This window comes from Camellia sinensis, chromosome 7 (assembly GCF_055761805.1).
Source record: "Camellia sinensis isolate YWXY chromosome 7, ASM5576180v1, whole genome shotgun sequence".
Taxonomy (NCBI): Eukaryota; Viridiplantae; Streptophyta; class Magnoliopsida; order Ericales; family Theaceae; genus Camellia; species Camellia sinensis.
In genome coordinates this window covers 135,482,243-135,495,360 of record NC_138967.1, presented here as the reverse complement: position 1 = coordinate 135,495,360, position 13,118 = coordinate 135,482,243, and the positions used below count along the sequence as shown (strand labels likewise).

General features: G+C 41.1%; 1 protein-coding gene across 1 annotated transcript; it reads right to left on the bottom strand.

Moving 5' to 3' along the window:
• Positions 1 to 1,322: 1,322 nt before the first annotated feature.
• On the bottom strand, positions 1,323 to 1,952 carry LOC145796119 (uncharacterized). The gene has a single exon (XM_082881133.1). It carries the CDS (start codon positions 1,950 to 1,952, stop codon positions 1,323 to 1,325), a length of 630 nt encoding a protein of 209 aa, XP_082737259.1.
• Between the last annotated feature and the right edge of the window lie 11,166 nt (positions 1,953 to 13,118).

Genomic DNA, 13,118 nt, shown 5'->3' with positions numbered 1-13,118 from the left:
GATAAAAGAAAGTACATCCATAGGGCTTTTATTATTTTATTATTCAGTGACCAGCCCTCAGTAAAAAAATGAAAGGAAGAAAAGAAAAGAAAAACAAAAAATAACAAATCAGCATCAAATTCTTCTGCAGGTTCCACTACACGAGGTTACGAGTCTTCCTTACATCTCATCTCCTGAAAGGGTAATAGCTATAAGCACACAACAGAGTGAGAAATATTATGCCAAGAGTATAAGTTATACAAAATAACCATGGATAGTTATTTAAGCTAAAGCATTAACATTTTGAATAAACAAATTATTTAAAGTGGGAGAAAACTGAAATATAGAAATTATAACCATAACCACGGTACAGAACAGAACAGAGGCGACATGATTGACAGTCAGAACAGAGGTCAATGGATCCATGACAAACAGAGGACCACAAAGTGGCCAAACAGAGGACCACAAAGTGGTCAAACAGAGGCCAAGGGTTATTTAAGTCCTCCAACGTACGGGACTCCTATGGTGGTATTTGCATAAAATAATTGTTTATAAAACCATTGTCAAATAATTTCTAAAATTTAAACAAACATATCCACGGGTTTCAATATAAGCAAATGGAGTTCAGAAAATAATTAACGTAATTGAATTATAACTATAAGTTATAAAACATAACTTGTATACAATAACTTATGGTAGTTCAAAATATACGCAAAATATATTATGGTGACTCAAGGTATAATATAACTCACCTTTATATTAATTCCTTACTGTCACTTCTCCGCTTACCAAAATTCCTTCCTATTACTAATCGGTCACACCTCCTTTGCTCTCTAACGAAACTATCCCCGTATCCCTATTTATAAGCAAATTCCTTTGCCTCTCAAGGGACCACATGGCATCACCACGTGGCCTTGGTTGGCATGCTTATCCTCAAGGATAAGCATCTTGATCCTTATCCATATATATATATATATATATGTATATATGTTTACAACAACAATTATTGTCTAAATGTTACATTAACCCTAATTAATACAATAATTGTACAACGACTCCTAATGTAAATTAAATTATATTTTATCGCATACCATCATAAAATTACTAATTTTATTTTACTATTACTACCACTATTATTATTATTATTATTATTATTATTATTATCGTGATTGGTTGTGGTATTAATTAAATATTTACAGTGTCACATTTCTCCCATCCTAAATAGAAGTTTGTCCCCAAACTTGATGTACCTTGGTTTTTGAAAAGGTGTGGGTATTTGGCTTGCATTTGGCTTTCCGTTTCTTATGTAGCTTCTTCAACTCGATGATTTCTCCACAAAACTTTTACAAGAGGTTTAGTCTTGTTTCGGAGAACTTGATCATGATGACGAGAATCTGCACTGGTTGCTCTTCATAAGATAGATCCTTTTGAACTCTAAGGTCCTCATAATCAACCACATGCTTTGGATCCTGAAGATACCGTCGAAGTATCGAAACGTGAAACACATTGTGAACATTGGACAGTTCAGGTGGTAGTGCAAGGCAATATGCAACTGGACCAATCCTTTCCAGTATCTTGAATGACCTAATGTAACATGAGTTTAACTTTCCTCGCTTTCCAAATCGGATGACTCCTTTTGTTGGTGAGATCTTGAGGAACACATGATCCCCTATTTGAAATTCCAAGTCCCATCTCCATGTATCTGCATAGTTTTTCTGGTGGCTCTGGGCATTGTGGATTCGCTGTTGAATTAGTTGAATTTTATCACTTGTTATTTGCACGATCTCGGGACCTAATAGTTTCCTGTCTCCAACTTCCGTCCAACACAGAGGTGATCGACACCTCCTTCTATACATTGTTTCGTATGGTGCCATTCCAATGCTTGCCTGGTAGCTATTGTTATAAGCAAATTCCACTAAAGGTAGGTGCTCATCCCAATTACCCTTGAGGTCTAGCACGCAGACACGTAACATGTCTTCCAAAGTCTGGATTGTTCTTTCAGATTATCCATCAGTTTGCGGGTGATAAGTAGTGCTAACTTCAGTGTGGTTCCCAAAGCCTCTTGCAATTTGTTCCAGAAGTGAGACACAAAGCGGGGGTCTCGGTCAGATACGATTGAAACTGGGGTACCATGTAACCAAATGATTTCCTTAATGTATAAAGTGACAAACTTATTAAGGGGTATATGATTTGATTGGCAGAAAATGCGCCAACTTCGTTAAGCGGTCTACTATAACCCATATGGCATCGTTCTTCGAGACTCACTGTGGCAGCCCGACCACGAAGTCCATAGTAATGTGTTCCAATTTCCACTCAGGTATAGGAAGTGATTGCAGCATTCCTGCAAGTCTCTGATGTTCTGCTTTAACCCGTTGACAATGCAGGCATTTAGAGATTTGGCTTGCTTTGTCTATTTTCATTCCTGTCCACCAATAGTGTTCCTTCAAATCATGGTACATCTTTGTGTTGCCAGGGTGAACCGCAAACCTCAAGCTATGTGCTTCTACCAATATCTTCTTCTTGATTTCTGGAATATCGGGTACGTATATTCGATTTCAAAATTTTAGTATCCCATTGTTTATAATGAAATCAGGATCAGGCATACTCCTTTGCTCCTCGTCCTTTTTCTTCAAAAGTTTATCTTCACATTGGCGTGCTCTAATTTCTTCAATCAAGGTCGATTCCACGGTTATGTTAGCGAGCAGTCCATTGATCTTGAGGGAAACGAGAGTACATGCCAAACTTCTGGTCATCTTTCGGCTCAGTGCGTCTGCCACCACATTAGCTTTGCCTGGATGGTGATGAATCTCTACACCATAGTCTTTCATAAATTCTGGCCACCATCGTTGCCTCATATTTAATTCCTTCTGTGTAAACAGATATTTAAGACTCTTGTGATCAATGTAAATCTCGCAGGTAGCACCGTAGAGATAATGATGCCAGATCTTGAGAGCAAAAATCACCCCAGCCAATTCCAGATCACGAGTTGGGTAGTTCTTCTTGTAAGTCTTTAGTTGTCATGAGGCATAAGCAATGACTTTTCCGTTTTGCATAAGAACGTAACCCAAACTATTGTATGAGGCATCACTATAAATTACGAACCCATCTGCTCCTGCAGAGAGTGCTAGTATAGGAGCTGTCACAAGTCTATTTTTCAACTCTTGGAAGCAACGCTCCTGTTTGTCAGTCCATTCAAATGGTGTGTTCTTCTGAGTTAGCTGGGTCAAAGGTGATGCTATCTTTGAGAAATCTTGCACGAAACATCGATAATAGCCAGCTAGACCCAAGAAACTTCGAATTTCTGACACATTAGTAGGTCGTGGCCAGTCCACAATTGCTGCAACTTTTTGGGGGTCAACTGAGATGCCATCTTTGGTAATGATGTAACCGAGGAAGTGTACACTAGTGATCCGAAATTGCATTTCTTCAACTTGGCATAAAGTTTATGATCACGTAGTGTTTGTAGAACCGTTCGCAAGTGCTGTTCATGGTCTTTCGGTGACTTGGAGTATATAAGAATGTCATTGATGAAGACAATAACGAACTTGTCACGATAGGGTTTGAACACTCGGTTCATGAGATCCATAAAGGCCGCTGGAGCATTTGTGACAACAAATGGCATGACGAGAAACTTGGAGTACCCCATAACGGGTTCTGAAAGCAGTCTTTTCAATGCTTTCCATTTTGATTTTTAGTTGGTGGTAGCCAGAACGTAAGTCGATTTTTTAGAATACTTATGCGCCTTGGAGTTGATCGAACAAGTCATCGATTTGTGGTAAAGGGTATCGATTCTTGATAGTGACTTTGTTCAGCTCTAGGTAATCAATGCATAACCTCATCGTGCCATCCTTTTTTCTTCATGAACAATACTAGAGCTCCCCAGGGTGAGGCACTAGGTCGAATGAAACCTTTGTCCAGGAGTTCTTGGAGTTGAGTCTTCAGTTCTTTTAATTATGTCATTGACATACGGTAAGGAGCTTTCGATACCGGTTGTGTACCAGGTTGGGTTTCAACGGTGAATTCGATTTCCCGATCAACCGGGGTACCAAGTAGATCTTCAGGAAAAACATTCGAGAATTTTCAAACCACGGGGATTGCATCAACAACGGGGGCCTCTTTTTGTGTATCGATCACATAACAAATATAATTACAACAACCCTTTCTTAGAAGTCGTTGGGCTGTCATTGAGGATATGACACATGGAGGGATGGAAACTCCAGTCCCATCAAAGACAAGCTCTAGTTGGTTTGGTAACCGGAGGGAGTCCTTTTTGGTTTTACAATCAATAGAGGCATGGTTAGCAATCAGCCAATCTATTCTGAAGATGATATCAAAGTGACCAATGCGGAGGGGAATCAAGTCTATGTATAAGGTTTTTCCTTTTAGGGATATAGCACAAGAATTGTACATATGAGTACTAAGAGCGGAATTACCAGAAAGAAAAGACACAAGCAATATATATCCTAAGGGTTCAGGTGTTAATGCTAACTTGGTAGCAAAGTGTGGTGCAACAAAAGAATGAGTTGAACCGTAGTCAATGAGAACATGAGCTAAATGACCACAGACATAAAGTGTACCTGACGCAACGTTTTTGGTAGCTTCCGGTTTTACAAGTACCAAAGCAAAAGCCCTTCCTTGGTGCTTTTGGTCCTTCCTCTCTTCTTCAGAGCCTGGGGGTTTTCTGACTGGTCTAGAGGGGCTAGTTGTAGGATTGGTAAGCTTTGGACAATCCCTCAGCAAATGGCCAACTTGACCGCATTTAAATCATGCTCTCGTATCTTAATGGCATCGTCCCCAATGAGCCCTTCCACAAGTAGGACAAGTTGTAATAGTGCCACATCGGGGGTTAGTAGGACCTTGATTGCTTGAACTAGTTGCACCCGAATTTACCCTCTTGGGAGGCGCAACACCGGATCTTCTGTTGTCTCTTTCCCAAAATCGCTTCTTTTGGCTTGGTTCCCCGAAACACGAGGCTTTAATTCTTTTTTCTACAGTGTACGCTCGGTTTACCATTTCCGTATAGGTTGGTAGTTTCAAAACCTCAAGCCTATCTTTGATTTCAGCATCCAATCCAGCTTCGAATTTTCTTACTTTTTGAGCTTCTGTGAGGATGACATATGTCACAAATCGAACGATTGTGTGAACTTGCTTTCGTATTCGGCCACCGTCATGGTTCCTTGCTTGAGATGTATTAATTCAAACGCCTTTTGTTCCAGCAACGAATCTGGGAAGTATTTTGCATAAAACACTTCTAAGAATCTTGCCCAAGTCACGATTTCTTCCTTCTCCAGAGTGAGACGCCACCATTCCTGTGCATTATCTTTGAAAGTGAAAGTGGCAAAAGTTACCTTCTGTCTTTTGATGTAGGGTAAAGCGTGAAAAATCTTTTCCATGTCTTTAACCCAAGCGTCTGCTGCTATTGGGTCTGGACCGCCGGTAAATGTGGAGGGTTTCAGATCCTGGAATCGTTTTATTGTAACTGGCTCTTCTCACCTCTCCGGCATCCCATTATTGATGTTGGTCTTCAAGGCTTGCAAAAAACTAGTGACCACTCTTTCTATGATTCTTTCCATTGATTCAGTGCCACTAACTGATGACTCGCTTTCGTTACCATTATTGGCCATTCTACACAGTAATAAACAAGGCATTACATTTATAACACAGCATATATATATATATATATATATATTGCATATCTAAAATACCAACTTTACTATTTTTGCAAATATAAAATTACATCTTTATTCCAAAAATAAAAAATTGTGTTAGTGTCTCATTCCTGTGACACAAAACAAAAGAGGGATCAGAACCGATCATGGTTAGCTCATGAAAACATTCTTCTCTACCATATCTAGATGGGTGGATCAAACAAGCACGGGAAGTAGTGTTGCATAAAAAGTTCAAATTCTCATCCCAACTATACTACACCAAAACACATTCATGCTGCCTGGACTGTGTAAATGGGGACAGATTGTATGTATCCCCAAAATGCTTGATCAACAATCTAGCTAAGTATCTCGATGTATGATAATTCATTACTAAAATCAACATTTTGAATATTAATAATTTCCAACGGGTTAGGGTCATTGTTAAAGATGTAGTCCTTGGGGTACACTGTAATAACCCCGACCTCCGATTAATGCTAATCCATGATTAGTTATGCCTAACAGTAATTTAAAAGGAATTCGGAATTAATTTGCATATGTAATACATTATCTTTGCGTTTCTATCTGTTTGTCATAGAATGACCTGTTCATGTTTTGACTTTGAACTGCGAATTGAAAGCCTTATCGGCGTCCGATTTTGAAATTGATTAGTGCTATGTGATAATTATAATTTATGTGACTTTATGGTAGATTTAATTTTAATTTGATTTGGTATGATTAAATAAAGTTAAATTACATTAAATGAGTTTATTACAATTTTGCCACTTAGTGGACAATCCTAGACCTACACTCCTTATACCTCATACTTGTTGATACACCCTAATTCAGACTTTTGTTTCTAGACCAAACCGAGTGAGTGAGAGAGGGAGAGTAGGAGAATTGATTTCATCAAGTTTTGGCTAGGAAATTTGAAGAATTGAAGAAAGGATTGCATAATTAGGCTTCTATACCTTAACATTCAAGAACTAAGGTAGAGATCCATCCCCTTGAACTTGAATTTGAATTGTTCCTTTCTTGGTTCATGGTTAATTAGTGTCTAAAGCTAAGAATTGGTGAATTAAAGCTTAATGCATATATGCATGTGTAATTCATGGCATTTGGGGTTGTCTCTCTAAAGAATCCTTGCATGCATGTCATAATCCAAGTTTTGGTTTAGAAATTCTTCATGTTCCATGTCATACTATCATAGTTGATCTTTTTTTTGGGTTGAACATTGCATTTGGTCATGTTTTGGAGGACTTGAGTTCAAGGATTTGCATACAAGTCTTGTGCATGAAATTAATTTCAAGTTTCAAGTTGAGTTTTGTACAATTGGTTTACTCTTGGGCCATGATTTCTTGAATTGAAGCTTTAAACATGTTTTTTTATGGGTTACTAAGTGTTTTCCAAAGATTTGGCCTAGAAAAATGAGTTTTGGATGGTTGGAGTTCGAGTTTCATGTTTGGAGATCAATCTGGATTTTCCAGAAATTTGACCCATGCTCGAGCGGGGACTTTCACGCTCAAGCGTGAAGCCTGAGTACATGCACTTCCGCTTGAGCGGTAAGAGTCACGCTCGAGCGTGAAATGCGTATACCCAGAAGTTTGTGTATTTTACAGTCCGCTCGAGCGGGGAAAGCCACTCTCGAGCGAGGGTCTGTGTCACACGCTCGAGCGAGGGTCGAGCGCTGTAGACACCCCATTTTTGACCGACCTTAAGACTCAGACGTCACTGATTGAGCGCTTGGTGATGTTGCATAATGTGCTCGTTCAGAAGTTTCAGAGTTGCGGCCGTGAGCCCTGCCTCCGGACTTCCGAACCCTCTTTTGTGCTTTGCCTCGGTTTGCGAACCAGGCTCGATTTTCTTTATTTCTTTTCCTGAGGGGAGGGAGAGGTCCCGTAGACCATCTCTCAGTGGCCGTGGGCTACATTTGGTGGCCGTAGGCCATTTTGCCCATTTCGGGGCCCGGTTCCCGGTTTTCGGAGCCGTCAGGCCGTGTGCCTCGGTTCGGGACCGCCTAACCATCTCCGTTTGTTCTGATTTTTGGCATACTTCCTTTTTACTCCCTTTTGAGGGACACTGGGGTCTGAGAAACCCACTTCGTGGCCGAATGCCACTTTCGGTGCTTAACAGCCCATTTTCGGGACCTCGAACTGCGCGTTTTGGTCCCCGAACATTCGTTTTGCAACGGTTTTCGTTCATTTTTGGTAGGTACCTCTGTTTTATCACTGGGAAAGTCACTGAAGGGTGGGAGGCCAGTAATTGTTGCAGCAACCAGTTATATATCCTCCGACGTCCTCCGACGCCCGTTTTTCACACTTCTGGGCTAATGTTGAACACCTTGGGCCCACTTTCTTGAACTTTGAACCACATACTTGTGATGTACACACATGGGAGGACCCTAAAAGTTGGTGGCCGGCCACTAATGTTACTTGACCCTTTTGAACCCCTCCTTCCGGGCTAATGTTGAACACCTTGGGCCCACTTTCTTGAACTTTGAACCACATACTTGTGATGTACACACATGGGAGGACCCTAAAAGTTGGTGGCTGGCCACTAATGTTGCTTGACCCTTTTGAACCCCTCCTTCCGAGCCAATGTTGAACACCCTTGAGCCACTTTCGTGGACTTTTAACCACAGGGTTGTGATGTACACACATGGGAGAACACCATTATATAGTGGCCGGCCACTAAACCAACTTGACCCTTTTGACCCCTAGCCGGCCGGCTAGGGGGTGTGGCCGGCCGGCCACCTGCAACAAAAATACCTGGCCGGCCATGATCCTCACACTGTTCACTTTACAGCTGTATAGCTTTATCCCCCAGAAAATATCTATATCCGGGGGATATTTTGTGGGGGAAAGTTTGCCTCCTTTTTCCCCCACCTTTTGCCCCTCTTTTTGGTCCTTATAACCAAGGGCCAACACTTGTATTAGGGGTTAGAGAAATTGCCTTCAAGGATATACATTCAAACCTCCCTCTATCTCTCTCATTTTCCTCAAAAACATCCAAGTTCTATACTTCATTCCTTCATCACCACCAAGCACCACCACCACCACTCCATTTCCAGCAACAAGGAGGGATTCTCAAAGGCTAAAGGTGCTGCAACTTGGTCCAAGAAGCAACCAAAGATTGGTCTACAAGGGTGAGTTGCTATTTCACCCTTTTTGGGCTTATTTTTGCAACTTTTCTTAACCATATATGCTTTTTGCTTTGAGCTCCGGCCATAACTGAAAGTGGCCTTTTTTTGAGCTCATTTTCACCTTTTCTTAAGGGCTCAACCCTGTTTGAGCCCCCCATATTGCACTTGCTTCAATACCCTTCTTAAATACCGTTTTCTTGCATGATTTTTTTAGCTTGTGTGTGATCTGTTTTGGAGCATGATGTAAACTGTAAATAGGCTTATTTTGAGCCCCTCTTCAACATTGAAGAAGGGATCAACACTGTTTGGGACCTCCATGCTATACTTGCCTTTATACTCCCTTTTTGGTCCCATTTTTGCATGCTTTGGCAGCCTATTGTGCTTCGGTTTTTGGCCATTTTACAGCACTTAAAATAGTCTCATTTTGGTCCATTCTTCATGTTTCATTTAGGACCTTTCATGGTTTGGGACCTCCATACGCCACTTCATGTTATATCTCTCTTTTGGTCCCCATTCTTGCATGTTTTGTTAGCCTATCATGCTTTTGTTTTTGGCCATTTACAGTTCTGAAAACAGTCTTATTTTGTCCCATTCTTCATGTTTCATTAAGGGTCTTTGGCTGTTTGTGGAATATTTTGCATACCTCATGTTATAGCCTCTTTTGAGCCTTATTTTGCATTGCATTTCTAGCATGTTTGTATACTGTTTTGGAGTTTTTACAGTTCTTTAAATATGCTTATTTTTGGTCCCTCTTCAATGTTGTAGAAGGACATTTTTCAGTTTGGGCTTTGCATATACCACTTGCCTCTTTGGCCACCTTTCGGCCCTTTTTCTTGCATGGGAGTGCAGCCATACCTGTGTTTGTTTTTGGGGTTTTTACAGTGCTGGAAAACATCATATTTTGGGCCCCTCTTCAACTTTGTTGAAGGGCCCTAACCTGTTTGAGGACAGCAGCTATGAGTTGCTTCTTAATCCCATGTTTAGGGCCATTTCTTGCATGCTAGTTTTGCCCTGTCTTTGCTTGCTGTTTGGCCATGTTTTGAACTGGAAAAATGCTTATCTTGGGATTGCCTTGCTTCTGTATTTTCATTGCATGTCCATATTGTGCATGTTTGGTATAGCTATAAGCCATTTCGGATGCCAAAATTCATGTTTCGGGAGAAATTCCATGCATCGGGTGTGTTTTCGCCTCATTTCGGGGCTGTTTTCCCCCACATTTCGTTGCTGAAAATCCATTAACATGTTTGCATATCGTTTTCCATGCATTGCATTGTGTATGCCATTGCCTCGGTTTGCGTGCCCGCGTGCACGCATTTCGAGGCACTTCATTTTCACCCACCGGCCTCTTATGTGAGTGTGGCTAAGGCTCTCTCATGTTAGTATAAGTCCATGTTACATTCTATATGCCATTTCCATGCCATTGCATTGCGTATGCCATTGTCTCGGTTTGCGTGCCCGCGTGCACGCATTTCGAGGCACTTCATTTTCATCCACCGGCCTCTTATGCGAGTGTGGCTGAGGCTCTCTCATGTTAGTGTAAGCCCATATCACATTTCCATGTCATTTACATTGCATATGTCATTTTCTCAGTTTGCGTACCCGTGTACACGCATTTCGAGGCATCTCATTTTCATAGCATTGTGCATGCTAGGCTGTATCTTAGTTGCATTCATACATGTCATGCATATTGCATCGTGTTCGGGATAGGAGTTAGCCCGGGCACGGGAAACGAGGTGCATTTCGTACTCTGAGTGACAGAATGTGTCTCAATTCCCCAGTTACCGACACTCCGGATCATTCATGATGGAGTTAGGTCTTGTTGTGTTTTCATGTGCATCCATTCTATATTGAGTTGCAATTCGACTCCTCGGCCATCATGTCTCGGTATGCGTGATTGGTGGCACGAGGATCGAGGTATGCATATATCTGTGAAAATACATTGCTATGCCCCTTTCCTGCTCTCTGTTGCAGCAAAATGAAGAATCAGCAAACTTTCGGAGTTTGGCACGCTTTCCAAGAATAACTGCTAAACAGAGGCTAATTGGGGCATCCCGGTGGATTTCCGCGCAAGACAACCCGGACATGCATCATCCATCAGAAGCAAGGCAGTCCCTGGCTTGCACGCCAGTTTTACAGTTTTCTTAGTTAATTTGTTAATTAATTAGGAATTTGTACATTATTTGGACTGTAATATTCGGACTGTAATATTCTTTTATTTGGGACTGTATATTTATTCGGACCCTCTGCGCGGGGGCAAAACTGTAATAAGTGTGCGTGAGTGTGATGTATGTCTTCCAACCCCACGTCTTTCTTCCCTTTTATTTACCTTCTTATGATGGATAGATTAGGGCATATTTCAATTAGCATACAGTATGACAGCATGTTTGCATCATTCATCTATTTTGCATGCACCGGGCTCGGCGCATCATACTAACTGCATTTGTATTTCAATTACGAGTTGAATACATGTTAGCTGTAGCATTCCACATGCCATGTTTAGAATAGCCGAGCCTGCTATAGTTTGCATTCTTGCATGTGTTGCATTAGGCAATTCTGTATACTTAGGATCATGCATGATTTCTAATGTAGTTTCTGTTTTGGCTTGGAGTACTCGGTAAGCTTTATGCTTTAGCATCCTTGCATGCGTGTGAGTGACTGCCATGAATAGCATGCTTACCATGAGGCTATGTGCTTACGTGATATAACTGCCTGAATGCCTGTGGGTGAAGGTTGGGTTACTTAAATTGGAATAAATCATCAAATGTTTTAAGCCTACCTGCGGGTAGCAAACCATTTTCAAAAAACGAACATGAAAAGTTTTGTTCCAATTCAAGCGATCCAGTCTATACTTATATGCTGTGTGCATCACATAGTAAACTAGGCTAAATAACCGGAATAAGAACATACAATGTTTTCAAAAACAGATATCATGGTTAGTAGAGGCCGATCTTTGATCGGGCGAGCGGGGGTGCTCACGAAGTGACCTTCCCCAATCGTACCCAAGTTCCCGAGCCGAGGCAACTTTGGTGATGACGGACACGTGGCCTTAGGCAAACGAGTCAGGGTTTCCTAAATTTCCCACAAAATAAAATATTTAGGTGGCGACTCTGTATCTGGCAAAGTAGTCCATGTTTGGCACTTCTTTCAAAAAAATCTGTTTTTCTCAAAACGATTTGCCGGATTTGGACTCTTTGGTTCAGACTTAGAACCGTGTCGAGCGTGAATTTCATGCATTCAACACTTTTTCATAAGTTTGCAGTTCGCTCGAGCGGGGCTTCTTTTTCTGCATGTCCGCTCGAGCGGGGAAAGCCACGCTCGAGCGTGGACCTTATCTTCAGCAAAATTTGAGAAATATTTTCAAGGCATCTTTGCATCCTCATTCTATCCTAGGCATTCCTAGGCCATGTTTAAGACTCTATAGTGAGGATTTAAGGTTAGAAACACACTAAGAACCAACGACGTAAGTTTTGTGCAATTAGAATGTGTGTTTCAAGTGTGTGTCCGTTATGTGTTATATAGGTCACATGCCGCGTGTCGTGTGATCAATCTGCTCCGTCTGTCTGTTTCAAGGCCAACTGTGAGTAATAATTTGGTAAAGTTATGTTCAAACTGTATCTACTTTCTGTGTGATAAAACAAGATCTGTTTTCCGAAATGACATGTTCTGTGCAATGAATGATTGTTCAATTTCTGATATGTATTCGTGACATCCTTAGCATCATGTGATATCTGTTAGCTGATACCCGGTATCGGAGGTTCCTTTACGGAACTTATTTCTGTCTGCACTCTGTTACCAGTACCAGAGGCCCTGTCACGAGGGCTCAGCTTCTGTTCTGTTCTGTTACCCGGATCCGGAGGTTCCTTTGTGGAACTGGTTATTCGTAACCTCACGTGTATACGTTCTGTTCTGTTCTGTTCTGTTCTGTTTATGCTAATGGATGTATCACGTAAACTTAATCATTACTTATGATTTCTGTCTGTACATGATCTGGACAAACTATGATTTTGATATAAACTGAATTATGATTTCTGAATCTGTACGAACTCATTCATTGAAACCCTTTACTCTCTTATTATTCACTGGGCTTTCACTCACAGTTTATATTATGTGTGTAGGTGAGCCGACGTGTGACCAGGGCTAGAGTTGACGGCCTTCTGTTCTGTTTTGTCAGCCAACTGTTGTGCCTCCCGAGGAGGTTCTGGTCGAAGTCTAATGCTATGGCTGTTTTTTTGTATTCATGCTAGTCTTTGTTTGTGTTTTGTAAGGACAGGTCTTGGGATATAATACTTTGTAAATATTGGTGTCCTTTGACTAGCATGCTTATGTATAGATATAAGTTTTGAAATGTTCCG